Here is a 27,066-nt window from a genome sequence, read left to right as displayed (position 1 = left end):
AGAGGAAAACTAACACATGGCAGTCTTACGGAAGAGATCTTTGTCCTGTTTGTAGCTACCCAGCACCCTAGAAATGTTACAAAGCAAGAGCTCTGTGGAAAGAGAAAACATGGTGTTCATTAGTGGAAAACTTTTATTAGAAAAAACCTCAATAGAACATTTATTTCCCCTTTGTCTGTCCCTTTTGTCAACAAATGTACAATATTGAAGTTTATTAAATTGTTTTTTGGAAAAAATTCCATAGTGGTTATTATATAAAACTCATAAAAACAGTTTCTAGCTACATGTGCTCAAGGAAATTGCTGCTATGATGTACACTGGCTGGCTTCTCCTTCCTCCAGAAGCAGGTGTTACTTCTGCTGTCCAGAGGCACCCAGCCTGCCAGAGGGCAGGGTTGGGAGAAATAACAACTGATTGCCCATGTAAAGGGCTCAATCGTGCTCCCATTGATTTCACAGGGAGCAAGATGAGACTCATCCTGGAGGACTGTTTTTAAAGCCTGGTTTGTGTATTATGGGCATGGATTCCATGTGGCAGTAAGCAGCAAAGGGGGCAGTTTTCCAAATAAGCTGCGAAAGCTTTTCCTTCCACTTGTCTCAACTCTGTTGGTGGGTGACTGAGTTGGCACATAATAGCTGATCTCAGTATAAACCATTGGCTGTGCTTTCCTGACTGCTACTGTAAAATGCTGGTGTGAGCTGGAAGCTGTGGATACAGTTAATCAACAGTTTGAGAGGCATTAATTAACCTGAGCCATAGATAAAGAGAATGGAAGCTCTGGCTAGGTTAAAACTGCCCTTGTCCCCAAATCAAACTGTCCCCTGTTGCAGTCCATCAAAGACACAGTACAAAGGGTCTATTGGGAGTAAACAATATAAATCCTATTTAGAAAAAGCATTAGAAAAATGTTAACTTAAAAATATCTGAAACATTTGTGTGACATTTGCTCGTGAAAGTGCCAGGGTGAAACTTTGAGCCACTGAGTGAGTTAGTTCTGGCTGTGGAAGGTTTAATCTGTGACTTCACTGTAATAGTATTTTTGAGCTGCATCTGTCATCTTCCAGTCTGCAGCCCGGAACTCTATGATCTCCAGCAACAGGAGCTGAGAGAGTGAGCTGAGCCCATCCTCCAGGAGAAAACCATCTCGTAGAAGGGAGAAGAGCTCATCCATTGGCTGGGAGTTCATCTTCTCCAGCTGTTCACCAATGCGGTGCAACTGCAGCACCAGGCAGTCCACCTTAAAAGAGGAAAGGGAAAAAGCCACCTTAAGATGGTGTGGGGGCCTAAGGTGCCCCATCACCTCTAAATTAATACAGGCTAGTTCTCCCCACCCTATTCCCCTGTATTTCTTTCTACTACATCCACTTTCCTTAGGAAACTGTTAATTGCCATCAATCTCTGGTAGTGACTAGGAACCTGGATGTTGATAGCTGCTTGGAAGGGGCATCTCTCTGGGAAGGAGGGGTGTCCATGAGATCCCCCAGCTTCACACATTAAATTGCTGAAGAAACATGCTGGCAGCAATTCACACCATTAGACCTGCATCAATTTATGTTGAGGCTCCCAGCAAGTGGCAAAAGCTGGATCAACACGTCTACAGAGCTCCTTTAATGGGTGCAGTATAAGCACCTGAACAGAACTGTCTGAACCATGCTCTGTTTCCAAGGTGAGTTGGATTCTTTTGACCATCTGCTGGTTGCTTTCACATAAACTAACAAGGAACAGCAGCACCTGCGCTATGAGCAGGAGGCTGGTAGGTCCGAGTGCTTGAAGGGTATGTTGTGGTAGGATGCCACGGAGAACAGCAAAGCAAAAGCAAAATTCATGTCCAATGACTTATGAACTTTATAACAGCCCTTGGGTTGTTTCAGTGCCTTTGGCATTCAGAGGCTCTGATCACTGCGCACCTACATCAGCCACGGTCAGATCTGGAGTGTGAACTAAAAATGTTTGGAATGGGGGAAGAATGGAACTGTGGTTGCAACATAATTATGGATGCACCAGCACCTCCATAATTCCTCCATTGGGGGCTGCAGGGAACTTCCCACCTTACAAGCCTCTCTTGTTCCCTGCCCCCACTCCACTTACAATAGGTATGAGGGAAAATAAGTTCTGTTCAGCTCTGTGCCTCCCTTTTGGTCCAGACATTGGTTCAAACCATTATCAGCAGCCCTTACAGGACAGTATTTTTGCCAGTCACTTGGCTGTACAAACTCTCCTTGCATGTTAGCATCTCACCAGCACTCACCTCCTCCTCCTTCTTCAGGCTATCAGGTTGTGCCAGTCGGAACAGGCATTCATAAACTGGGTTCACCAGCGCCATCATGGGCATGTTGTTCACCTGTTAATGGGCCAGATGCACATATCAGCTCATGGGTAGAGGAGGCAGAGTTTTATTTTTAAAGAATTGTTCCCTCACTATTCTCAAATGGGAGGGGAACTGCTCCTCTGGAAACGAGTTATGGTGTCACTCTGGCTCAGGGTCCTGTTGGCAGGGTTTGCCTAAGAGGCCATATAGAAACGTCTCCGTTAGTCAGAGGACCAGAGATCTTTGCATGGGGCAACGGTACCAACACAGATGGGAAAGTGATGCAAATATTTAAATTTTCCAGAAATATTTGATTTAAAAATTAATTAGCTACACCCATGCTTTTCCCCCTGACATTTCAACTCTGTTCACAATCCTTTCACCTTCACTGCCTGCCAGCATCTGAGCCCAAGAGTTTTATGAGCACAAAGCTCCCAGAAAGCTAATTTCAGTATGCATGCTTGGAGGGCTTTAGCACTCGTCCAGTCAGGGAACAGGAAATAATACCATGTGATTTCCCCAACCAATCGCAATTAAGCAGTGGGACTTGAATTTAGTACACCTGAGATCAGTCAGAGCAAAGAACTCCAAAAAGTGTGTGTGAAACGACCAATAAAGGCATGTACACCAGTTCCAGGAGCTGTGAAGGATACTACATTTGTTCAAGGTTGGTTTGTTAAGAATTATTTGTTTAGCTCTACATACCGACAACTCTTCCCTCATCCCCTACTTTATTAATAAGGGGAACAGCAAGCAATGGCCTTCAATACGCAGAGGGGAACATAATTAGCGAAGAGCCTGAACTGTAATGTTTGAATGCAGATCCCCAGCCCACACAAAAAGAGTAAGGAGTTCAGAACCAAGATTTTTGGGTTTAGCCACAAAATTCAGAATTCGCTCCAGGTTCCAAACTCCTGCCCCTAACTCAGGAGGGGTTTGGTTCAGATCCTCTTTAGGCATGAGGCAGCAGATAGGGATGTCCTCTGCATAGGCACCTTACCCTCAGGTAGTCAAAGATATTACAGATGAAGGTGACGTAACAGATCCATGCCTGGGGCGAGCGGGCTCGCAGCTCCTCCCGGTCCTTATACTCCTGCTGCAGACGGTTAAGCAGACTCCGTCGGAAAATGCTCTGGCCCACCTGCTTGCTCTCTGCCTAGGACCCCAGAACAGCCAGGAAAGGGGAGGACAACAACGTGGGTACCCACATTACTAGGGTCTTTACATATCATTCATTATCAGACTCCTATTGTTGCACAGAGAGATGATTGGTGGGAGTCTAACTGCACGTGGAGTTGAGGCTACTGTCATGGCCTGCACATCCCTTCCCATTCTCTTCCTCTATTTCACAGCTTTGCTGGAGCTAGAGAATCTCCTCCCAGCATGCAGAATTCCACAGGCCAGCTTCACTCCTGATCTTATGGGAAGAAACCATTTCAATATGCTGGATAAGTTCCTCTGCCATGAAGGCCACTGCCCCAAGACTAGGGACCTTCTTCCAGTTGAGCCTGAGAAACTGTACTCCCACACATGCGGGCAGGTTTGGATTTCTGCATATCTCTGGCAGATGGGGCAAGCAGTGGAAATATTGGTAGCCTCTGTTAAAACATTTACAAAGACAGAGAGGAGCTGGTCTGGTGGTAAGAACGCAAGACTGGGAAAAAGGAGGTGTAGGTTGTATTCCCTGCATGACCTTTTGCAAGTCTTTCCTTCTGTGTGCCTGAATTTCCCCTTTCTTTGAAAAGGGGATGATACTCCTCTAGAGGGTGGCATTGGAAGGCTCAGTAGTGCTAATAAAATGCTTTGCAGATTAAAAGTTCTCTGTAAATGCTGTAGGACTGAGGCAGGCCCAGCTGAGACGCCAAGATACCCACTAGCACTAGCTGTGATCCGGAAGGGGAGGCTGTGTGACTCACTAAGGATTTGCTGTCAGCATGCTGACATCTTCTCACCTGGATGATGGTGTAGCAAATACGCCCAGCCTCCTTGCTGAACACACAGTCTTTGAGGGACTGGTCCACGATGATATTAGCCACTTTCTCCAGATCCACACTGCTGGGGTCTGCAGGGAAAGAGATGATACCGTCAGTGCCGCTCACTCACTTCCCAACACTGCACAGATTCCTCACTTCACACCCTCCCTGCTCGTGCTTCAGAACACCAGGAAAGCAGCTAAGGTGCACATGGGAGTGTGTTGTGCTACCATGCTGCAAGAACCCAGGCTCACTCCCAGGCTGGCAGGGACCAGAGGCAGCTATCTCAGCTGCTGTAGCCCCCCTACAGACTGCATCAGGGATGGCATCTTCAGAGGGTACTTAGCCATTTTTGGCAGAGACAGTCATCGCAAGGGGAGGGGAAGAGGATAAGAGTGAGAGTAGGGGGGCTAGTTTAAATTTGAGCTGAATGGGCAAATTTTCATTGTGCTCTGAATATAGAGGCTATAACTGAGAAGCAAGGCTGACTTTTCCCTATGAAGCCTCCAAGCCCAACCCCTCCTACCTGGGCTTTTCCCTAGGAGACAAAACTTCCAGAAAGTGAAAAAATTGCTGAAAAAAGACAAATGAATATGGCAGTGTCTGTTAAGCCCCTGATGAGAGGAGAATGCTGGTAACAGGCTGAGGAGTGACCGGAGCAAGAGTACAAGAATCAGGACATTTGCCCTTTATTCCTGCTTCTGTTTAGAAAACCCGACCTCTGAGGAAAGGTTAAAAAAACTAGGCTGCAGGATGTAATACTGCAGGGGTCAGTCCAGGGTCCAGTACTATTCAATATTTTAATTAATGACTTGGATAATGGAGTGGAGAATATACTTATAAGTTACATTTGTGGATAACACCAAAATGGGTGGGGTGCTAGAACTTCGGAAGACAGGATTAGAATTCAGAACGATCTTGAAAAATTAGAGAATTGGTTCTGAAATCAACAAGATGAAATTCACTAAAGACAAGGGCAAAGTTACACACTTACGAAGGAAAAATCAAATGCACAACTACAACACAGGGGATAACTGGCTAGGCAAGAATGCTGCAGAAAAGGACCTAGGGGTTATAGTGCATCACAAATTGAATGAGAGTCAGCAATGTGATGCAGGTGCAAAAAAGGCTAATAATCTGGGCTGTATTAACAACGGTATCATAGGTAGGACATGGGAAGCAACTGTCTTGCTCTGCTTGGCACTGGTGAGGCCTTAGCTGGAGTGCTGTGTCCAGTTCTGGTTTCCGCACTTTAAGAAAGATGTGGGTGAATTGGAGAAAGTCCAGAAGACAGCTACAAAAATGGTAGCAGGTTTAGAAAACCCAGCCTCTGAGGAAAGTTAAAAAAAACTAGGGGTGTTTAGTTTTGAGAAAAGAAGACTAATGGAAGACCTGCTAACAGTCTTCAAATATGTAAAGGGCTGCTACAAAGAGAACAGTGATCAATTGTTCTCCATGTCCAGTGAAGACAGGACAAGAAGTAATGGGCTTAATCTGCAGCAAAGGAGATTTAGGTTAGCTATTAGGAATTAACTATCCTTATAGTTAGAAAGTAAGTACTGCAATAGGCTTCTAAGAGTGGATGTGAAATCCCTACCATTGGAGGTTTTTCAGAACAGGCTGGACAAACAACTGTTGGGGATGGTCTAGGTTTACTTGGTCCATCCTGAGCGCAAGGGGCTGGACTAGATGACCACTCGAGGTCCTCCATGTCCTACAGTTCTATGATTCTATGCTTATTAGAAACTTGTTAGAGACTGGTGTAGAAATTCTCTGCCAATTCTGGATGTACTGAGCATGCATCAACCTAGGTCTGAAGGGGCTGGTCAGGACTCTCCTTGCAACTGCTTCTCCTGGCTGTCAGAGGCCACTGTGGCAGCAGGCACAAGAACTGAGAGCAGGGAGACACTCTCCCTTGTGCTCTTAATGCTCCCCCTGCTGGTGGGCCCAGAAGAAGGAGGAAGCTCCCTGACTGCAATGCAAAGGAGCAAGGAATGCGGAGGGGGGAGAAGGGAGATTGCAGGAGCAAGCGGTGGGGAGAAGCAGAGGGGGAGCTGTTGTCCGAGGCTGAGAGAAGTACAGAGGGCAGGAGAGGAGGATGGGAGAATATATAGGCACAAAGGTGGAGTGGCAGAAGGCAAGGTAGGGGGGTTGGATAGGAGCAAAGAGAAGTGAGGCAGGAGGAGGAGTGGGAGTGCAGAATGTTGATTATTTGCTGAGGGGAATGAGGAAGTAGCTAGGGTTGACTTGGAGCATGGGGGAGACAGATAGCAGATGGGGGGGACCAGGCAGGATCAAAGGCTGGGATACGAGTAGGGGGATGGGAGGATAGTAGCAGGGTGGGACAGCAGAATCTGGGATTGGGGGAGAATAGATAGAGGGATGGCCAGTGGATTGGAACAGAGACCGTTTGACGGCACAGGAGCAGAAAGATTATAACCACTAGAGGACATGCCCTTCCAGAATCTGGAATTGAACTCAGACAACTGTGCCTTAAATCTCAGGGAGGAGGTGGCAGGGAGTAGAAATTGTGTGTTCCAGCACTAGCTCACCCATGGTGGGGAAAAGGCTTTGGGGGCCAAGCAGCAGGCTAGTGGCATTTCTGACATAGCTCTCCTATTCGGAGCCATCTGTGTTAACAAGACAAAGTGGAATCTGGTTGGTCAGGCATGATCTGCCAGCCAGCCTGGGCATGGAAGCCATGCCATGGGGGCTGGAAAGACAGGTGCTTGCTGACCTTTGAGAGCAGTTTTCAGTAACTGCTGCGTCTCGGTGTCGAACGACTGTATTTTATACTCTTCTTTGCCCGTGTCTCCCATGTCTGGCCTGCTGCGACAGTGCAGTTAGGGAAGTGGCTGTTAGTGGCAAACCCTGGAGAAGAGATCAAACACGGCTTAGTTAAGCAGGGAGATGGGCGAGGGTAAGTGTAGGTGTTTGTGTTGACATTAGGGGAAAAGCTGGAGCACGGTATGGTTTAACCAATTCACTAATGTAAAGAGCACTCAGTTATTTTGGGGTTGTAAGATTTTTCCAAACTCCAACCCCCAATCCTGCGAAATCATTATTATTTTTTATAATCCCTGCCCTCTGTCCCACTTTAACAAGGGGTCTTTGGCCAGCTGGCTCTCTTTGGTAGCCCATATACTTTCTGATATAATAACCCATTTAAACTGTTGATCTGCAGCTTCAGAAACAAACAGCCCATCCAGAGGCAACAAAAACACGTATTTTAAAGGAAGAAACAGCCTGAGCCGGTCACAGGGAAATGCACACAAGAGCACAGCATGGGTCTGCTGATTCATCTGCTTGCATGTGGCTTTGAACCTACAATTCAGCTGATTTTGCTCCAAGACACAGGGAAGATTCAAAACACACGGATGATCATCCAATCCACCTCCCCGCTGCACTGTCAGTTAATAGCAGAGCTGCTTTCACACAGTGCCATTCCAAACTCATTGACTTCAGAGGGGCTGCACCAGAGATGAATCTTGCTCAGAGTGGCAAACAGAGATAGCGAGCAAATTCTGCAGCCAACAACATTATTAAGTCTCTAGTCTCCTTTAGAGTTTGCATTATTCTCCCTTGTACGAAATGATCTTAGAATCTCCTGGGTTTTCCTCTGCTTAGTTATTTTGGGGGAAGTCGTCATTTCACATACGCATCCAGTCTTACCTAATATGAGAACAGCCACTGGTCGGTGCGGCATCAAATGTTTGCTGCAGGGCTGCAGTGGCCTGTGTCACAAACACTGGGAGGGCAAATGTCCAAGTGGAGCATTCAATGGGTTTTGCCAGCTCATCAGAATTCCACAGTCACTGTGCAAACAGCCTAGGAAGCAGCTATCAGGGATTAGCCAGATGAAGGCCATTGTCCTTAGAGGGACGAGGCACATATCTAAGCTGCTGTGATCATATAATACCTGCAATACTTCCTTTGGCACTGCTCTGGGAGGAAGGGGAAAACACCTTTCTGTAAACCTGCGGCTGCCACCTACTCTCTCCCTGCTTCCTGTAAGATGTCCAAGATGCAATCTTTTCTAATGCACCACACAGCATGTTACCTGGCTTGGAGCAGTCAGATCTATAAAATTAGAGGGTTGCACATACTGCTTAGGTAGGTCAAGCTGAACACCTAGCTGGGCCCTCGCCCCCATCTGGGCAGCACCCCCCTATAAGAGAGGGTTGCCAGAAGTAAGAGGGTATAGCACTACAGCCCGCAACAGGATGCTGTATGTTAGAGGAACCCATAAATACTCTAACTTACACAAGGGCAATTTTGGTTCCTAGAGCTGCCCAGAATCTGGACAGTGCAAAGGTGGGGTAAAGCCACCTTTGCTCCCTGCTTGGCTGCACCCAAAGCACAGCACAGAATAAGACCCAGTCATTGCAAGTTTCCTGTTTTCAAACACAGTAGAGACCTTCTAGCTCTCTCACAACTCTGTGCCTGACTATATTCTGAACAGCAGAACACACTCCTGTAGTTGAATATGTTGCCTGCCTAGAGACTTGGGTTTAGATATAGTTTACACCCCCTAATGCATTTATAAGGAGATGGGAGGTTCCTTTTGGTTTTACAGCAATGTTTAATTAGCAAACATTTCCTGGTTCTAAGTTACGGAAATTCACACAAGTTACAATCTCTTGTTCCCTGTCCACAAGGTGTCTCTTCAGGTAAACTCCCCTGAGTCTTATACCACGTACTTACTCAGAGCTCTGTGCGTATTCTCAGTTAAATCGTCTCTATGCCAGAACTAAAGTAATATCATCAACAATAACAGAACTTCAGTACGCACATGGTTGTGCTGTAGTTGCACCCTCAAAGGAGGATCTACAAACAGCCCTTAATTGCTTCTCTGAAGCTTACAAAAGCCTAGGACTAACTCCGAACATCAGAAAAACAAAAGTTCTCCACCAGCCAGTCCCCGGTCAATCATCAGACCCAGCAAGGAAGATCTACATTGAAAAAGAAGAACTGGAAAATGTAGAATACTTTGCCTATCTTGGCAGCCATCTCTGAGAGAGAGCAGACATAGATGTCGAGATTCAGCAATGATGATGACTCACACAGAGCTCTGTGTGCATTTTCGATTAAACTTCTCTTTCCTAATGAGGATGTGATGTCATTCCACTGCCTCAGGCAGAGCTTCACGAATGGTTGGTAGGGTAAGCAGTAGTTGTAAGTCCACTTTTTGATTGCTGAGTCTGGGCTGGGATTTTTTGACACACCCTGCAAGGTAACACTGTGCAGCACTTCCACCTTAGGCTGCAAGCTAGAGCTCTAGGAGGCTACAGGATCTGGTTCTCCCCTAGCCTTTTTCCCCTGAAGCATCACACCATTGCTAACTCAGGTACAGTTCCCCACCAGTGGTCGCCTTAGTGTAGAGAGCGCATGGCTCCTGGCCTTTTTACCACTGCATCAACTAACCCTGTTCAAAGCAAATGCGGATGGCCAAATAGTAAAAATGCCAATGCTGTGTCTATCGAATGATCCTACTGTGGCTAGCACTGGTGGGATGTTTGGGGAGAAAAGTCCCTGTGAAAACAAGCCATGAATGCTCAGCATAATAAACAACAAATCCCAGTTGTGTTCACTACTCCTGAATCCCATCACTTCTCTGTTGCAAGGGACACTGCAGCATCAATGATTCTCAGTGCAATGAAGATCACAGAACAAAGAGAAGCAGGGAATGCAACACCTAAGTCTTTAAATCAAGATTGGGCATCTTTCTAAAAACAAGATCGCCCAGCTCAGCCACAATATAGGGCAGTGGTTGTAAAACTTTTTGAGCTGAGCCCCCTCTTTGAGTTACAATTTTTGGTTGCACTCCCCAATACCTGGACCTGCCCCCTCAGATTTTCAGGGCAGGAGAAGGCGCGATGGTATCTTGGGGCGGAGCCATTGCTGGGCACCAAGGTGTTGACACTGACTCATAGGCTGGGAGGCCCGCTAAGGTGAGTCAGGGGGTGGAGGTGGCGCTTTCTCCCCAAGACCCATCACCCACAGCCAAAGCCTAAGCCACTTGGCGTCACCACTCACACCCCCAAACATTCCTCTGTGCCCCCCTAGGGGGGCATGCCCCACAGCATGAAAACCTCTGACATATGGGCTCTGGCCTCTGCTATACAGGGGGTCAGACTAGATCAGGGGTTCTCAAACTGGGGGTTGGGACTCCTCAGGGGTCACAAGGTCATTACATGGGGGGGGTCACGAACTGCCAACCTCCACCCCAAACCCCGCTTGCCTCCAGCATTTATAGTGGTGTTAAATATAAGAAATGTGTTAATTTATTATGGAGGTCACACTCAGAGGCTTGGGATGTGAAAGGGGTCGCCAGTAAAAAAGTTTGAGACCCACTGGACTAGATGATCATAATGGTCCCCTCTGGCCTTAAAATCTATGACTGCATTCAAGTATGTGCCACCTGGTGCCAATAGCCCTCCTGCTTGTTAACTTCAGCATTTGGCAGCCAGTTCAGTAGTGGCCAGCTATGCAGCATGACTCCAGTTCCTTGCACAATGCAGATGGGCAGGAACAGAATACAGGGGCTGGGGCAGACACATACATTGTGGATACGAAGAATGGAGTTTCTATTGATTGACAACCAAACACCCCCATTGGCCTCTCAGGAATTTCAGACCACACCTTGAGACGTCCCTTCTTTTATTAAAGACTCAGTCACATTTCTCCTCTTGGTCCTCTCTCCCTCTGTCTCCCACCACAGACATCTGGGCTGGAGCACAGTTGCTGCTCATTCTCCAGAAAGAAGAGGATGAGAGTGTTTCAGAGGATGTGATGATAGCACCCAGAAGTCAAGTGGGTTGGCTGGAGAGAAGGCCCAGCACTCTTACTACCTGTGCAAGCACTCAGCTTCGTCTGAGCCTGCTCAGGTTTCTGGGGAATAGGAGGGTCTCACCCCTCCAAATGGGGATGAGCTGCCAGCTGAGTGCAGAGTGAAGGCACTTACCATCCCCAGCATGTGGGATGCTGACATGGCTAGAAGCACATCACTCTGCACAATGCACCTTCATAGGTTTAATGCTGCCACAAGGAGGGGTGGGGGGAGATGAGCTCCAGGAATTACCCCTGCCTACCTTCCACATCCAAACACCAAGCTTCCCAGGCCTGGATCAGAGATCCTCAGAAGCCCAGGAGAAAATAACTCAACCTAAGAAGATAAATGATCCCACCAGCAACATGTTTCATCTGTCCCTGAAGATCCTTTACCCACCACAGAAGAGTCATTACATGGCTGCTCGGGAGGAGCAGGATAAAACACAGGACTTGGTACATTTGAAACTGTCCCGGGCAACTCAGTTTGCTGCTGGTTCCTTGACATATTTTATAACACTGCTGTGGGAGCCCCACCTCCACTACTCCCAACTATATCCTGTCAGTCCAATACCAGCCTTCCCACATTAGAGCTCAGCAAAGGCTCCATACAAACAGTAAAAGTGAGCAACAGGATTGAAGTTCCCTCACTAAAGTGACTGACTATTAATACCCTCCCCAAATCTTGGGGCTCATCTCCTGACAGGTGGGCAGGAAAAACAGTAGGGCAGTATAACAGGGCTCTCCCAACATTAAAATCTCTGATTCCAACTAAAACCACTACAAAAAGAGAGGAAGGACAGTCCCAGTGGTTTGGATACTAGCCTGGGACTTGGGAGACCCTGGGTTCAACTCCGTTCTCTACTACAGGCTCCTTGTGTGACCTCAGACAAGTCATAGTCTCTCTGAGCCTCAGTTCCCCATCTGTAAAATGGGGATAATAGCACTGTCCTGCCTCATAGTGTTGAGGATAAAAACATTAAAATTGTGAGGCATTTAGATACTTTGGTAACGAGAGCCATGAATACCCAAGATAGACCTGGGGGTCAAGTTTTTCCCTTGCCAGGACTAGGTTATCTATAATGTTTGTGGGTGTGGCTGGTGACAGTGGTGGTGGGGTTGAAGGTCCATCCTGAGAGGGGGAGTTAAACACCCAGAACTTGATGTGGGTTGGTTGATATACTTTAGAACACAATTTTAGGGGCATGTCTCGCTATCCATTTATGTTTTAAGAAGGAACCCCATCACCATGGTACCTAAACAGCCACCTATATATTAATTTACAGCAGGGGAACACTTTCTCATTGTTTGTCAGCAGGAGGGGGGAAAAGACAGGATATCAATGTAAATTTCAAGCATAAAAGAATTATGAAAGTGCCTGCCCTATCACCTGTTTTTAGGACTTTTATCTATCTAGGTTAGTTGGTTAAGAGAAAAAATGATTTTAGGCCTCAAAAACTCCAGAAAAATTGCCTCAATTTATGGCCACCATTAAATTATAAACTCTTTTCCTGGATTAGGAAAAAATAATAAACAAAAAATTTGCTGAAAAAGCCTAGAACGGGACCAAGTAATTAGGTGTTTGGTTTGCTTTAAAATCAGGACTGCAGTCGAGAAAGTAAGAGAAATGTTCCGGCTTGAAAAATAATTGCTGCTCCACCCAAGAGGCAAAAGTTTGTTTCTGAAACTAACCAGAGCAGCCCAGCCCAGCCCAGCCAGATTTGCAAATGTCACCAACCTGCTCCGGCTTTTCTCTTCACTCTCCCGGAGAGTTTTTTTTTTTCAGGACTCCAGCGCTCGCATCTTTGGTGCTTTATTTGCATAGAGAAGAACCGCCCCTACCCCTAATTCTTCTTGTTTTCAGGTTCGGGTTTTTGCAGATAGATCAGGAGAAAACCTAGCGCCAAGAACAGCAGCAGCAGAAGCAGGAAAGGCAGGAGCTCAAGCATGGAATGCAAATGCAAGATGGGCATCCTTCATGCACTCGCCCCTCCACCAGGAAAGCGCCCTGCGAGACCCCAGCTGGCAGGATCAGGCGGAAAATCCCAGCTTCTGCTCTTACTTTTCAGCTTCTTTGGGGTCAGTGATTGCCACCAGACGGATTCTTTCCATTGCAAACCTGCGGGTTTCCTCTTAGGTCATTTCCTTGCAGCCAGAGCCAAGGGGAGGAGGGACTTGGGAGTGTTGAAACAGCAGCGCCACCGCCTGGAAGAACCAGGATTTACGCAACCTTCTGCATTCACCTATCCATCTTTCGTTGCATCCTCCTGCTCCCCCGCTCTTTTTCATCATCCTACGACTGGGGTGGGGGGGGGGGCAGAGTGGGTCCGTTTCCCTCTGACTCAGACTGTTGTCTCCCAGTCAGAAGCGCTCTTCCTCCAGAGCTGTATTTAAATACTAGGTTTTGACCATAAAATCTTTTGACTTTTCTGTGTTAACAGCCCTAGAGAAAAGGCTGCAGCCCTCTGTTTGAACGCAGGAGAGGTACAGCGCAGCAAAAGAAGCTGCAATGCATATTCCCCACACTGTCCTGCAAAAGTGCCTCACTCCTGCCCTGTAGGGATCTACTTTCTAGGCATGTGAGTCCTTCCCATTCCGTGGTCCATTCACCCTTTGGCCTCTGTTGGCACTACCAGCATAGGGAAAGGGGGTGCGTGATTTTCACTAGTGGTTATGGTGATTAATGAAACATGAAAAACCACTCACTGGGAACGGGGCATGCCTATATCCAACAGGCCTCATGTGCCTCCAAGCAGACACCACATGGTGGTAACTTTCAGATCAGTTCATGTGCTTGAAGCTGATGGTTACACTTTTCCTCTTTTCAGGTTATTCCTTTTGTACAGTAGTAGTCCACGGCTTCACATTCTCCTCTGTTAGCTTGGAAGTCTGGGTTTTGCTCATAAGCAAAGAGCAGAACCTCTTATTCTTGCTTTCATATTTTTCTTCACAGTTTAAACTTCAGAAGCTTGAAACTGAAATCTACTTACTCTTCTATTTTCCCCTCCTTCTCTAAGATAGGCAACCTGATGAGTATGTTGGAGCAGAACTGCTCAGGTCTTGGCCCTAGGGTTTTACTTGCAAGGTAGGAAAAAACATTTGAAGAATTTAAGAAGGGGGGAAAATGTATGAGCTCTACAAAAAAAAAACAAAAAACACACACGAGGAAATATGCCAGCTCACCTTAACATCTCAAAAGAGCAGGGGCTGTAGAACACACTTTATGCTCCAAAGTTACCATGTGCTTAATGTGCGATGAGTGCTGGTCATTACTCCTTAGCATTAGCGTATTATACAAAGTAGAACAAGCATACTCTTGAAGCTAGAAAGCAGCTTTAGTGAATGAAGAATGAGCAGCTTTTGATAACATTCTGCAACACTGTGTTATGGATACATGTAAACTAAGTCTGAACTTGTCTACCACAGATTGGCAAAGTAGGTCAAACATCTACTGCTTTAATACTCACACAGTGGAATGACCAAGCTTGTGCAAATCCATTTGGACAATCACTAGTTATTGTGCAGTAATGGATATCTAAGCACTGAAGCCGTCTCCTGCTTTGCGGTTGGGGCAACAGTGCCCTCTAGTGACCAAGCCCAGGAACTTTGGAATTCCAATAACAAATATGACAGGTTTCAGAGTAGCAGACGTGTTAGTTTGTATCCGCAAAAAGAACAGGAGTACTTGTGGCACCTTAGGGTAGGTCCATACTTACCCGCCGGGTCGACGCGGAGAGTTCGACTTCTCGGAGTTCGAACTATCGCGTCTAATCTAGACGCGATAGTTCGAACTCCGAACGCGCTCCCGTCGACTCTGGAACTCCACCACCACGAACGGCAGTGGCGGAGTCGACGGGGGAGCCGCGGAGTTCGATCCCGCGGCGTCTGGACAGGTAGGAAATTTGAACTAAGGTAGTTCGACTTCAGCTACGCTATTCGCATAGCTGAAGTCGCGTACCTTAGTTCGACCCCCCCACCCCCCCCCGTAGTGTAGACCAGGCCTGAGAGACTAACAAATTTATTTGAGCATAAGCTTTCGTGGGCTACAGCCCACTTCTTCAGACGCATAGAATGGAACATATATTGAGGAGATATATATACACACACATACAGAAAGCATGAAAAGGTGGGAGTTGTCTTACCAACTCTGAGAGGCCAATTAAGTTGCATCCGCAGTATAATTCAGGAGCCTTGATCTCATTGCAGTCAACAGGAGCAAGATCAGGCCCTTGTTAGAGTGTGTTTGTCCAATATGATCTAACTGCATCACCCCATCATGTTCATGGTTTGAGTGTTTGCAAAGAGATGAAAGAAAAAGCCAGACAGGATAATAATAAATATTTAATGTTTTCTTTCCTCTCTTTAGAGACAGGCACACATTAAACATATTGTGAAAAAACATAGCTGGTCAGAAGCCTTAAGTCTACTGAATTCACAAAAAGTCCATTCAGATGATCGCTAGAAATGCTGCAGAGGATTAAGGCTCTGCATAACAACAGAGGCTTAAAATCAAAAGGGAAAATAACCCACTTCAGTAACCAATCCTAGAACATTTGTTTTTTTCATTGAAGCACCCAATACAGCTCTGTGCAAACATCCCGAGAGATGAATGTTACTGTACATGAGTAAGGTAATCAGTGCTATTGGAAAGTACGGTATTTGTTGCAGTATTTGCACATAGAGGATCCAATGGCCAAGGCTAGGTGGCAACTGTTGTGGATTCCATAACGGCTACTGTATTATTAGTATGTTGTACTTTGCTTAGTAAAGTGTTTTGCTTTACCCAGATGATAAAAGGCACTAGGATAAAAACAAATGCAATTGCTGAGCAGCTTGTGGGGTGAATTTCAGGCAAAGCAAATCCTCACTGATAGGATTACATTAGAATAAAATTCCAACAATCACCACCAGTTAGACTGTGGCACAGTCTCACGAGGGAAGTAGTGCAAGCCCTATTGATTGAGTCACGGAAAATTGGACTGAAGTCAGGTATACAGTCAAAAACAACAACCCTGCACTTGCAGGTGGGAGGAACAAGGTGACCTAATGGATCTTTTCCATCTCTTAAATTTATCTGATTCTAGGAAATATAACCCCAATATACAGATCCTGCAAAACTCCACAGTAGCAAAATAAGACCCATCTTGCTAATTCTTTGTATTAAACCAGTATCTCTCTCCTTTACCTAAGGGGAAATCAATGCTCTCGTTTGTAGCCACTTCCCCTCCTTGTGATGTGACTCATGTTTAGAGACTAGTGATGGGCACATTAGAAATACTTTAAAGACACAGACATCGAGGGTGGGAAGTGAAATGACTATCATGATTTGTCTTTTCATTCTAGTATAGAAGCCACTAAATCCCTTTCCCACCAGCTAGATGATCATATAAAGACCCATCACATGTATGATCAACAGCCCAGTGTGCAACAAACCAGGATCAGGGTGGAGGCTCTCTGCCCATTCATTCCCTCCTAGTGCACATGGAGGCTCACCAGGCTGCTTCAGAAAAATTTAAAACAAAAACAAACTATACACAAACAATTCCAGACTCCTCAAGCTTCTTTGCCCTTCAGTACAGATAAGGGACTATGACAGGTTTAGAAGATCATTTAATTCACAATAGAGGGTTTGGAAATATTTCCAGGGAGGAAGATCTGCTCCAATGCCCTCCACAGAGCAACCATGTCATTTCTCTCAGTCTATCTGGCAGTTCTCAGGTCTCTCTCAAGCCCCCACAAGAGATTCAAAGAATTAATCTCCCAACTACAGCAGGTGCTCAGCAATTCCTTGGCTCTATGATGATCAAAGAGTCACTAGTTTCCACAGGACTGTCTTCATTATTTTAAGGTAGGTTTAAAAAAAAATCTTTATAGTATCTGTTTAATCATGACAATCTAATAGCAAAGCATAGCCCCAACATGTCAGTGCGAAGCAAAATTGGGTTTTGTGCATTGAGAGACCTTCCTGAGAGCAAACAGCATTAGAGCTGCAGACTTGTTTGTAAGAGCATTATACTAGCAAAGTAGAACCCTAAGAGGCCCACAGCAGAACTCACAGGCAGAATAAGGGACACTTGTCAAACAAAAGTAAGCTTGCCACTTGTAGTGAGAAAGCAAATCGGTGTTGGCATAAACGTTGCTAGATGATGCTACGTTTAAAGTGGCTGAGGATGTCGAGCTGGTAAATGTTAATGGCAAAGAGAAGACAGGTGTCTATGCAGAATAAGGAAGGGGTTACCTGTACAGCAAGGAGATGAGAATATGCAGCAAATGGACAGGCCCTAAGCAGAGGGCTGAAGCTTTGCAGATGTGACATCATTTGACACTAGTTGAGTGGCACTAGCTAAGCCAGATGGGTCCCTGTGCTTGAAGGATTTCACACATTTGATCAGATGCCTCTTCAGAGCATGTTGCCAGATGGGTAGTAGAATTCAGTTTTTATAAAACCCCTTTTCCCAAAGTGAATGCTGATACTATAGGAGATATGATGGAAGATGCTCAGTGTACCTCAGGGCTCAGTGTCCTCAACTGAAGCTGCAGTCACCTGCTCCTTTGGTTTTGTTCCAAACAGATCTTTCCTCCAAAGCTAGTGGACACATGTTTTCAGAGCCCTGGCAGGGAGGAGCCATTCCCCATCCCTCTCCATGTGACAATGAAGCCACTAGTCTTACTCCTCCACAGTGTAATTGCAGCTGATGAGTCCTGCCTCTTCAGCTTTCCTGCCCCTTAGTGCTGCCAGTGTCCTTCAGGGCATATAGCAGGTTGCAGAACAATTCATACCAGAAGAAGGTGAAGCCAGTAGAGAGAGCAGCCTTCAGCAAGCTGGGGGAGAGACCCTTAAACAATCCAACAGGCCCCTCCTCTCGCACAATCTGCCCAGCACAGTCCATTAAACCCTTGTACGTCCGCACCTGGGGGAGAAGAGTTGAGAGAGTAAAGAGAGCAACAGCACAAGCTCAGCTCACCTGGGCAGGATTCTCTCAGAAACCTCTGTATCATATTCCACACATCCAGGAAAGGGACTCAGAGGACTTGAAAGAAACCCAAAGGCTGTATCAAAAATGTATTCTAAATACATACAATGGAGATTCTACGGATATTCACTATGACTAACTGGCAGCATCAGAGAATCAATCTGAGTGCACACTGATTTGTAGATGCAGGCACCACAGCCACAAATTACATTTACCATTATCAGCAACAGCTTACACGCCAACTGAATGACAGGAAATCCTTTATACCACACCTCATGCAGTGTTCATGCTACAGAGTTTGCAGAGCAACTGCTTCAGAATGTGTTGGTATTATTTTCCATATAGACTCATACACTTTTAGGCCAGAAGGGACCATCATAATCATCCAAGTCTGACCTCTTGCACATTGCAAGCGACAGAACTTTACCCACCCACTCCTTAATAGACCCATAACCTCTGACTGAGTTACTGATGTCCTCAAAACACGATTTAAAGACTTCGAGGTGCAGAGAATCCACCATTTACACTAGTTTAAACCTGCAAATGATCCCTGCCCCATGCTGCAGAGGAAGGCAACCCTCCCCCGCAGGGTCTCTGTCAACCTGACCTGGTGGAAAATTCCTTCGCAACCCCAAATATGGCCACCAGTTGTACCCTGAGCATTTTAGCAAGACACAACAGCCAGACACCTGGGAAAGAGTCCCCTGTAGTAACTCAGAGTCCTCCATATCTAGGGTCCCATCACCAGCCATTAGGGATATTTTCTACTAGCAGTCACAGATGGGCTACATGCCATTGTAGGCAGTCTCATCATACCATCCCCACCATAAACTTCTCAAGCTCAGTCTTGAAGCCAGTAAGGTTTTTTGCCCCCACTGCTCCCCATGGAAGGCTGTTCAGAACCTCACTCCTCTGGTGGTGAGAAACCTTCATCTAATTTCAAGCCTAAAGTCATTGATAGTCAGTTTATATCCATTTGTTCTTGTGTCAGCATTGGTGCTTAACTTAAATAACTCCTCTCCCTCCCTAGTATTTACATCCTTCCCTCTCAGACTATACATCTGTCATTGCTTCAAAGACTGGATACTACCCAATGTACATGTCAGGCCAATATAAACTGGAAGGGACATTTTCATATTTGGGGGAGAAAGGAAATATTTCTCTAATACAATTTTAAAAATAGGTGTCCATTTCAAGGTGGTAAGGAATGCTAGAAGTATTTAATTTGTTTAGATTTATACAAGTCTCTTTAGGTACCAACCATGAATTCTGAGTGCCTATTCCATAAACTGAAATACACAATACAGTAGCAAGAACTGTTCATCTCATCTTGACATACAAATATCCATCAGCAAATAGAAAAATAAAATAAATCCAAACTCCTCCAAACTTTCATTCAACCCCTCCCCAAGAGCACAGTGCAAGTGAGTCAGGGCCAGATTTTTAAAAGGTATTTGGGCACCTAATTCCCATTGATATCAATGTGAGTTAGGCACCTAAATACCTTTAAAAATCTGACCCTCAGTCAATAGTACAAGTTAAATGCAATTTATTACATGGCCATGACCACTGTCAATCCCCTAGGCCCCTTTGAGTCTCCCAGCCTAGATCTATATATACAGATATAGTATACACCCCTCAGTTGGGTCATCTTCCTGAAAGGCAATTTATTCCACTAGTGAGTGAACTGCAGTAACTGCTGATTATTTAGAACAGTACTAGCAAAAATTCTGCATTTGGTTAAGGAGTTTAACTGGGTGATAAAATATCAGAGTTCAGAACTTCAACACCAGTTTAACACAGAAATTACAAAATTAGGAAGACAGGTGATTTTTAAAAATTCATGGTTATTTTTACTCATTACAGTATTTTATTTAATTTCAGGTCTTTTCAGAAAGTTTTGTTTCTAGAAGGAAAAATAATCTCCTAATCAGGGTAGCTGCTTATCTGGGATGACTGGTCCACTGCAAATGACTGCCTATTAAGAAGATTCTCTCATATATAGTATATTGTGAACAAGTCAACCAACAATGCTTTAGTAGGCCCAGAGAGGAAATAAACAGAACGCTGTTCAAAATCAGATGTTATAGCTGAGTTTTCTGGGTAATGTTTTATTTCTTGGTCTACATTTAAACATATGAAAACCAGTTGATCAAAACATCTCTCACCTGACCAAAGGCTGCCCGGGCCTGCTCAAAGCCTCCCACCTGCAACCGCTTTTTAAACAGGTCGAAAGGGTAAGTAAGAGTTTTGCTGATAACTCCGGCACAGCTGCCACACACGAGGTTTTTAACATTACCTGAAAAGCAGAGAAGTGGAAAGAAGAGTGTACGGAAGAAATGGAGGATTAGAATGGAGTTCTGATTTACAAACACATAATGGAAAGTAAATCAGAACCATTTATTCAGAGACTGTAAGGCCAGGAAGGACCATTATGATCATCTGGTCTCACCTTATGCATAAAACAGGCCATAGAACCTCACCCAAGAATTTTTGCATCAAGTCCACAACTTCTTTGAGTGAGGGCATATCTTTTAGAAAGATATCCAGTCTTAATCTAAAGACTGATTTATTCTGCAGCTCTGTCAAATGGCAATACAGAACGAAACAATAACAGAAGGGTTTATCATCAATAACCATGCAAGCTTTCACACTGCTAGGAAAAAAAATACTGGAGATTGGTAATAGGGTATGGAACCTTGTGCCTCCAGTTGAGGGTTCAAATCAGAACAGGTTGGTAGAGATCATAAATTGGTACTATCTGATGGCTGTACAGAGGCCAATGGGAAAGGAGTTTGGTAGTCTTAGTTCGGGTCCTAATTGGCAGGTGTCCACAGAACAAAACTACCATCACAATCTGCTGTCTAACACTGAATGAACATTGAGGATGAGCTGCTCTCACACATAGGAGGTAATCTCTCTACTTGAGAACACTCTGATGGAACAGTAACTTGCAGTGATGCTACCCATGCTGTATGTGCTTTAGTGGTTGGAGGTCCCATCTCCAGGGCTGTCAAGGTGCCACTTTTCATGAAATTATCTTAAAAACCTCAGAATAGCCAAAGAGCAGGAGATCAATATTAGAACAACTTGGGAGCGTTAACCTGCACCAGATGAATCCTCTTGTACAAGCCGAAGAGGGGAAGCAACTTTAGAATACACAGCTGTTCAGAGATCCTGTACTCAACTGACAGTCCTATCCCCACAATATTACTGAAATTGAAAGGAATAAAGGCTGTCTCTGCAAGATCTTTCCACTGCACAAGTAACATGACCCAATTTGAAAAATAATATACTGGACTGAAGAGTTCATCTTCCTGTCGATGGTACTTCTATGGGCCTCATTACCACAATATCTGAGTGCCTCACAGTCTTTAATGTATTTATCTTCACAACACTGCTATGAGGTAAGGTATTTAGGCATTTTACAGGTGGGGAAATTAGGCACAGAGAAATTAAGTGACTGGCCCAGGATCACACAGTAAGTCTGTGACAGGAGAAGAAATTGAACTCAGATCCAAGTTCTAGACTAGTGCCCTAACCACTGGGCCACTCTTCTTCTTCCTCCATGACTGAGTATTTCTCAGTCCCAAGCACCCACCTGCATTCATTCCTTCGGATGGCATCACCCATTTATACAATTGTTGCAGGAGATTGTAAAAGGAGAACTGGAGACCAGCATATGGAAAGACAGCAATGATAGTGGGGGTCAAACCCCTGTAGAAGGTCAGAGGCCCTTCTGTTTGGTACATGGTCATCACAGCATGACGAAGATTTCGGTAAACCTAAACAACAAGGAATAGTAAAGTTCTCCTGTTAGATACACTTACAATCAGCTATTCAGAAATCAGTTACATTCCGGATACAGATGGGGATTCCCATCTCCCAACATATAACAGGTTGATTTTTAGCACAAACAGATTAACAAAACCATTTCATGTATCGTGACACGAACGCTCACTGCTGAGTCTTTGAAATCCTGATAATAATTAAAACAAACTGACAGAATAAACATGGTCTCTTCCACATGAAACTAACTGAACCAACAAACCCTCAGTTCTGCTTGACAGCAGTATCCCACTGAAAGGCATGGCTGGACATTGTATCCTGAAGTTGCCTGAACTTTGGCTCTGGTGGGAAGCAAGCCCCAGAGATGGGTCCCCATGACTGAGAACACCTTGATATGAATAGCTTCAGAAAGTGACAGTAAGGGGAGGCTGGCAGATCAGGACAGCTATTATGGGGCAGGGGGAAAGCTCTGGGAAACTGTGCAAAACACACCTGAATTCACAGATTGAGTGTCCTTCAAAGATTCTTAATTTACAAGAGTGATGTCAAATATGCCAGTCACAGCTCTTTACTCAAGAAGCTGAGAACATTTCTTGTCCAGTTTTCTTTGACTGGTAGCTGGAAAACACAATACTCAAAGACTTATTGTATTAAGAAATCTAGCTACTTCTCTCATTTTTGGTAATTTTCCCAATGGCTTAAGCTCACCAGCACTTGTATTTGTATCATAGGTGTGTTTTCTTCCTCACAGCCTAGTTTCACCATTTACTCCTGCAGTGACGCCCTGACACTGAATACATGGGAATGGATTGCGATTCCATTACAAGTCAAGCAGAAATAGAGTAAGAAAATGGCTCTGATTCAAAATTAAGTGTTTCCAGTAATAACTGAGGGGAGACAGAAGAACTTGGTTGGTGGAGACAGATCCTTGTATAAACAAGGATATAAAACTGGATTAGTAGAGGATTGGTTTAAAAACTTCATACCTGTAAGAACCTGCACATGACTCTTCGTACACTTTGCATATTTATGAGCCAACAATGTGATGCAGTTGTGAAAAAGGATATCATCATTTTGGGGGTGTACTAACAGCAGTGATGTATGTAAGACAAGCAAAGTAATTATCCCACTGAACTTGGCACTGGTGAGGCCTCAGCTGGACATTGTGTCCAGTTCTGGGCACCACACTTTAAGAAAGAGGAGGACAAACTGGAGAGTCCAGAGGAGCACTATAAAAATGATGTAAGATTTAGAAACCTGACCTGTGAGGAAAGGTTAAAAAAAAAAACAACCCTGAAGATATTTAGTCTTGAGAAAAGAAGACTGAGAGGGAACCTGGTAACAGTCATCAAATATCTTAAGGGTTGTTGTAAAGAGGATGGTGATAGACTGTTCTCCATGTAGACTGAAGGTAGAACAAGTAGTAATGGGCTTAATCTGCAATAAGGGAGATTTAGATTAGATATTAGGAAAAACTTTCTAACTATATAGATAACTAAGAACCAGAATAGGCTCCTAAAGGGAGGTTGTGGAATCCCCATCGCAGAAGGTTTTTAACAACAGGTTAGACAAACAGCTGGTAGGGATGGTCTAGGTATACTTGGTCCTGCGTCAGTTCAGAAGGCTGGACTAGATGACCTCTCAAGGTCCTTTCCAGCCCTACATTTCTATGATTCTTTGTTTGAGACATGTCCCCTCAAGAAAGGCAGAGGAATAACTCCCTTGTGCGGCCGAGTATCAAATGAGAGCCAAATCAGCCACACCAAAAAGAGAAGCTCCTCCTTCTCTCTGCCAGGACAAAGCATGTGTGTCAATGGACCGAAGGATAACTTGGCATTAATGACATTACCACGCATTAAGGGCTCCAGTCTTCCCAGATCACCTGCTGGAAGTTGTAAAGTTTCCCCCCCCACACACACTAATCTGAATGAAACATGGCTATCATCAACAAACATAACAAAGCTAAAATTCTTCTCCCCTAACTCATACCTTAGGCTCGCCCTGAGCAGCAAAGCGGGTGCGCAGTGTGTCAAGAGGCTGAACTGTAATGGTGGCAGTGCAAGCAGCCAGGCCGCCACACACAAAGTGCACGATGAAGTTGCGGGTGTTGTATGGTGTGGCATTGTGCACCAATTCCGTCAGGCACTCAAAAGTCACAAACTTACAGAGAAACAGAAACATACGTCACAGAGAAAACTCTTATCACCCACAACCCTTGTGGTTCTACCACATTCTAACAAAATAAATAAATCCATCATTTGCAACCTCCTGAAGGATATGCTGCAAGAATGCAGCCATCAAATTGGGGAATACTCTTGGCATTCAGAATCTTCAGTTCTCCCTTTAGGAGAATATAGTCTGGGATTTAAAACAAAAAGGCCTCCTACGAAGTTCCTATTTTAACTCTCTCTTCTCTCCATAAATTATTTATTAAATAACACATTTGGCTCTTATACATCACCTTTCAATAGATGGTCTCAAAAGGTTTTAGAAATGTTAATGAATTAAGCTTCACAACAACCTATGAATCAGTATTATCAACACTGTCATCCTCAATGAACAAAGGCGGTAAGTGAACCAGAAAGATAAGTGGCACACCCAAGGACTCACAGCATGTAAGTAACTCATCTGAGACCAGAGCCCACATCTGTCCTCTTGGTCCGCTGCTCTACCATCACCTAATCACACTACCAGAGTCTCCTCTTTGGCATACAATGTACCCTACAAATGGACTAGCCCTACAGACAGCTGGGTAAGCGATGGGCAGCTATGACAGGATGAGGCTGCTGACAAAGCCACTACAGAAACTAAAAACTTCAGAACAAAGCTAGCCCTGGATGATTTCCTGACATCTTACCTGGACAGCTCCATAGCTGATTGAGAGGAGCTGAGCAGGCACATGCCCCTTCCAGAATGCTGTCAGCCCTTCCTCATGAAATATCCGGTGTGCGGTTTGCAAGATGCCATAATATTTAGCCAGTGGGTTTCTGGGGGAGAGTTGTTCAATCTGAAGCTGAAAAAGAACAAATAAATTACCTTACTCTGTGATCTGCTTCAAGGTCCTGAACCTGATCTTTGAAACATTCAGTGGCCTACATTAACTCAGACCCCACTTCTTGTGTGCCCTCGTGGCAGCTACAACTGACTCAGATACCAATGCTGCTGGTCCTTAAGAGTTGGGGGCAGAAGAAGAGGTATGTGCAACGCTAAAGAGCTATGATATTCAGCAAAAATGTTAATAAAACTAAATTAGGACAGGCAGATAGGAAGGGAAAAAAGAAGGAAGAACAAGAAAAACACAAGAGCTACGTACAAGAAAATAAGACAGAACAGTAAAAATACATTAATTTGTTAAGAGAAAGTAGAAACGGTCCCCAAAGATAAATACATCTGTCTACCTTGTATAATCTGTATTTAACTCCCTCACACACAGAGGTTTAATCAGCTATGTAATAGCTTCTGGGTGTATTTGTGACACTGGCAATGACTTATTTAAATACTATAAAAGGTTAAAAGAAAAACCGTTTTTTTTTTATTTTCTGCATGTTCCTCTTCCATGTGTATCATGGAGGCTGTTGGGAAAGGTACCTGAAAGCGAATCTTGATGACATCCACAGGGCTGATTAGAGCCCGAGTGACAAACCCAGATGCGGATCCTGCCACAGCCACCTCCACAGCTGAGACGGACTTCACTTCAGACTTGGGGTCATAACCGACCATAACTGCCTGGTCCAAGGGCAGCCTCCACCTGCATCAACCTCCAGGAGTGCTACAGTCCAAAGACAGAAGAGAATGAGGCGTTTTCAGTGACAGGTCTACTTCTGACCTCTCGCAGAGGATCAAAGAGGTCACTATCACAGGACAAGCTAGCCTCAGGCCTATGAATATTTTTGATCCCAAAAAGCAACCCCCAACTCCTAAAACTGCTCCCACCACTAAAACACGTGGTCTATTCAAACAGGAACAATAATAAAGCAAAATAGAAGGTCTTCAGCCAGCCTAACAAAGGCAACAATAATACACCTTGGCATGGGAAGGGGAAGAGAACCCTTGGAAGAGACATGCTGGCACCAGCCCTACTAGAGGGGATGGTTGCAGGTCTGGGGCTTGGGTGGATGGGGGCAGAAGTGAGGGTTCTTGGGTTGGGACTTGCAGAAGGGCCAGTCACTGCGTTGGACAGGGCCAGGCTGGGGGTGGAGGGGCCGGTCGCTGGTGTGGACGGGGACGCGCCGGGAGCCCAACGGCCGGTCGCGGGGACGCGCCGAGGGGGCCGGTCGCTGGTGTGGACGGGGACGCGCCGGGAGCCCAACGGCCGGTCGCGGGGACGCGCCGAGGGGGCCGGTCGCTAGTGTGGACGGGGACGCGCCGGGAGCCCAACGGCCGGTCGCGGGGACGCGCCGAGGGGGCCGGTTGCTGGTGTGGACGGGGTCGCGCCGGGGCCGAGGCTGCCCTGCGGCACCGCACCTCAGAAATTCCCCCTCAGGCCTCTGCCCCGCAGCGCCTCCCCCCGCCAGAGGAGACATTCACCGCTACCACGCTCACCCCGTTGCCACCCAGGGCGGCTCCCGGACGCTGTCGCCTCCTCACGGCACTGCTCAGAGCCGCTCCCCGGCCGCTGACATCGGCCCAGGCTGGGCCTAGCCAATCCAGCCAGCGGCCTGCCCTGGTCCGGGAGGACAGATAACAGACTGCGCATGCTCAGGATCATCACCGGCCCGAGGCTTGCTGGGAGTTGTAGTCACGCCAGAGCTCGCAGCGTAACACAGGGCAGGGCGGGGTGCCGCTCCATCCCCTCCTCCCAAGCTGTCATAGGAAAGCATTTGGGGTGATAGGAGGAACAGGTCCCACACTCATCTTGGTCTTTGCAACAGAGAATAAAAAGGAGAGGGACAGTGTAACAGGGTCATCTGCCCCTTTAGAGACCCGGAGCCAGCCAGTCCTGGTCTCAGGAAGAGCCCCCCCTTTCAGAACAGGTGCTTGGACCTCCAGAGGTAGGGTGACCAGACGTCCCATTTTTATGGACTTTTTCTTATATAGGCACCTATTACCCCCACCCACGCCCCATTTTTTCACAGTTGCTATACGGTCACCCTTTCCAGAGGCAATTATCACACCTATCTTAGAAGGGACCAGGCATTTGCTATGGAGGATCAAAGTGCTCCATTGAGGGAAGTCCCAGGTAGATGGGCTGTAG

The 27,066-nt window shown here is 45.7% G+C and overlaps 2 protein-coding genes across 10 annotated transcripts; both read right to left on the bottom strand.

Moving 5' to 3' along the window:
• Positions 1-115: 115 nt before the first annotated feature.
• On the bottom strand, positions 116-24,864 carry MIF4GD (MIF4G domain containing). 8 transcript variants are annotated; one of them, XM_039501065.1, is made up of 6 exons: positions 12,848-13,302; positions 7,019-7,152; positions 4,261-4,370; positions 3,309-3,404; positions 2,249-2,341; positions 116-1,237 (listed from the first exon to the last, which is right to left on the bottom strand). In XM_039501065.1, exons 2-6 carry the CDS (start codon positions 7,098-7,100, stop codon positions 1,010-1,012), a joined length of 609 nt encoding a protein of 202 aa, XP_039356999.1. In that variant the 5' UTR covers positions 7,101-7,152; positions 12,848-13,302; the 3' UTR covers positions 116-1,009. The 8 variants fall into 8 exon arrangements, with proteins under 8 accessions (XP_039356999.1, XP_039356998.1, XP_039356993.1 ...); XM_039501063.1 differs by lacking the exon at positions 12,848-13,302 and adding an exon at positions 24,730-24,864 and having other exon boundaries at positions 1,010-1,237; positions 3,309-3,464; XM_039501062.1 differs by lacking the exon at positions 12,848-13,302 and adding an exon at positions 20,252-20,377 and having other exon boundaries at positions 1,010-1,237; positions 3,309-3,464.
• On the bottom strand, positions 16,703-26,572 carry SLC25A19 (solute carrier family 25 member 19). 2 transcript variants are annotated; one of them, XM_039501056.1, is made up of 7 exons: positions 26,415-26,572; positions 25,461-25,641; positions 24,730-24,885; positions 23,862-24,032; positions 21,685-21,868; positions 20,252-20,382; positions 16,703-18,020 (listed from the first exon to the last, which is right to left on the bottom strand). In XM_039501056.1, exons 2-7 carry the CDS (start codon positions 25,590-25,592, stop codon positions 17,820-17,822), a joined length of 975 nt encoding a protein of 324 aa, XP_039356990.1. In that variant the 5' UTR covers positions 25,593-25,641; positions 26,415-26,572; the 3' UTR covers positions 16,703-17,819. The 2 variants fall into 2 exon arrangements, with proteins under 2 accessions (XP_039356990.1, XP_039356991.1); XM_039501057.1 differs by lacking the exon at positions 26,415-26,572 and adding an exon at positions 25,896-26,094.
• Between the last annotated feature and the right edge of the window lie 494 nt (positions 26,573-27,066).

Source organism: Mauremys reevesii, linkage group 15 (genome assembly GCF_016161935.1).
Source record: "Mauremys reevesii isolate NIE-2019 linkage group 15, ASM1616193v1, whole genome shotgun sequence".
Classification (NCBI taxonomy): domain Eukaryota; kingdom Metazoa; phylum Chordata; order Testudines; family Geoemydidae; genus Mauremys; species Mauremys reevesii.
Note: the sequence above shows the minus strand (reverse complement) of the source record. Positions and strands in the feature narration are given on the sequence as shown.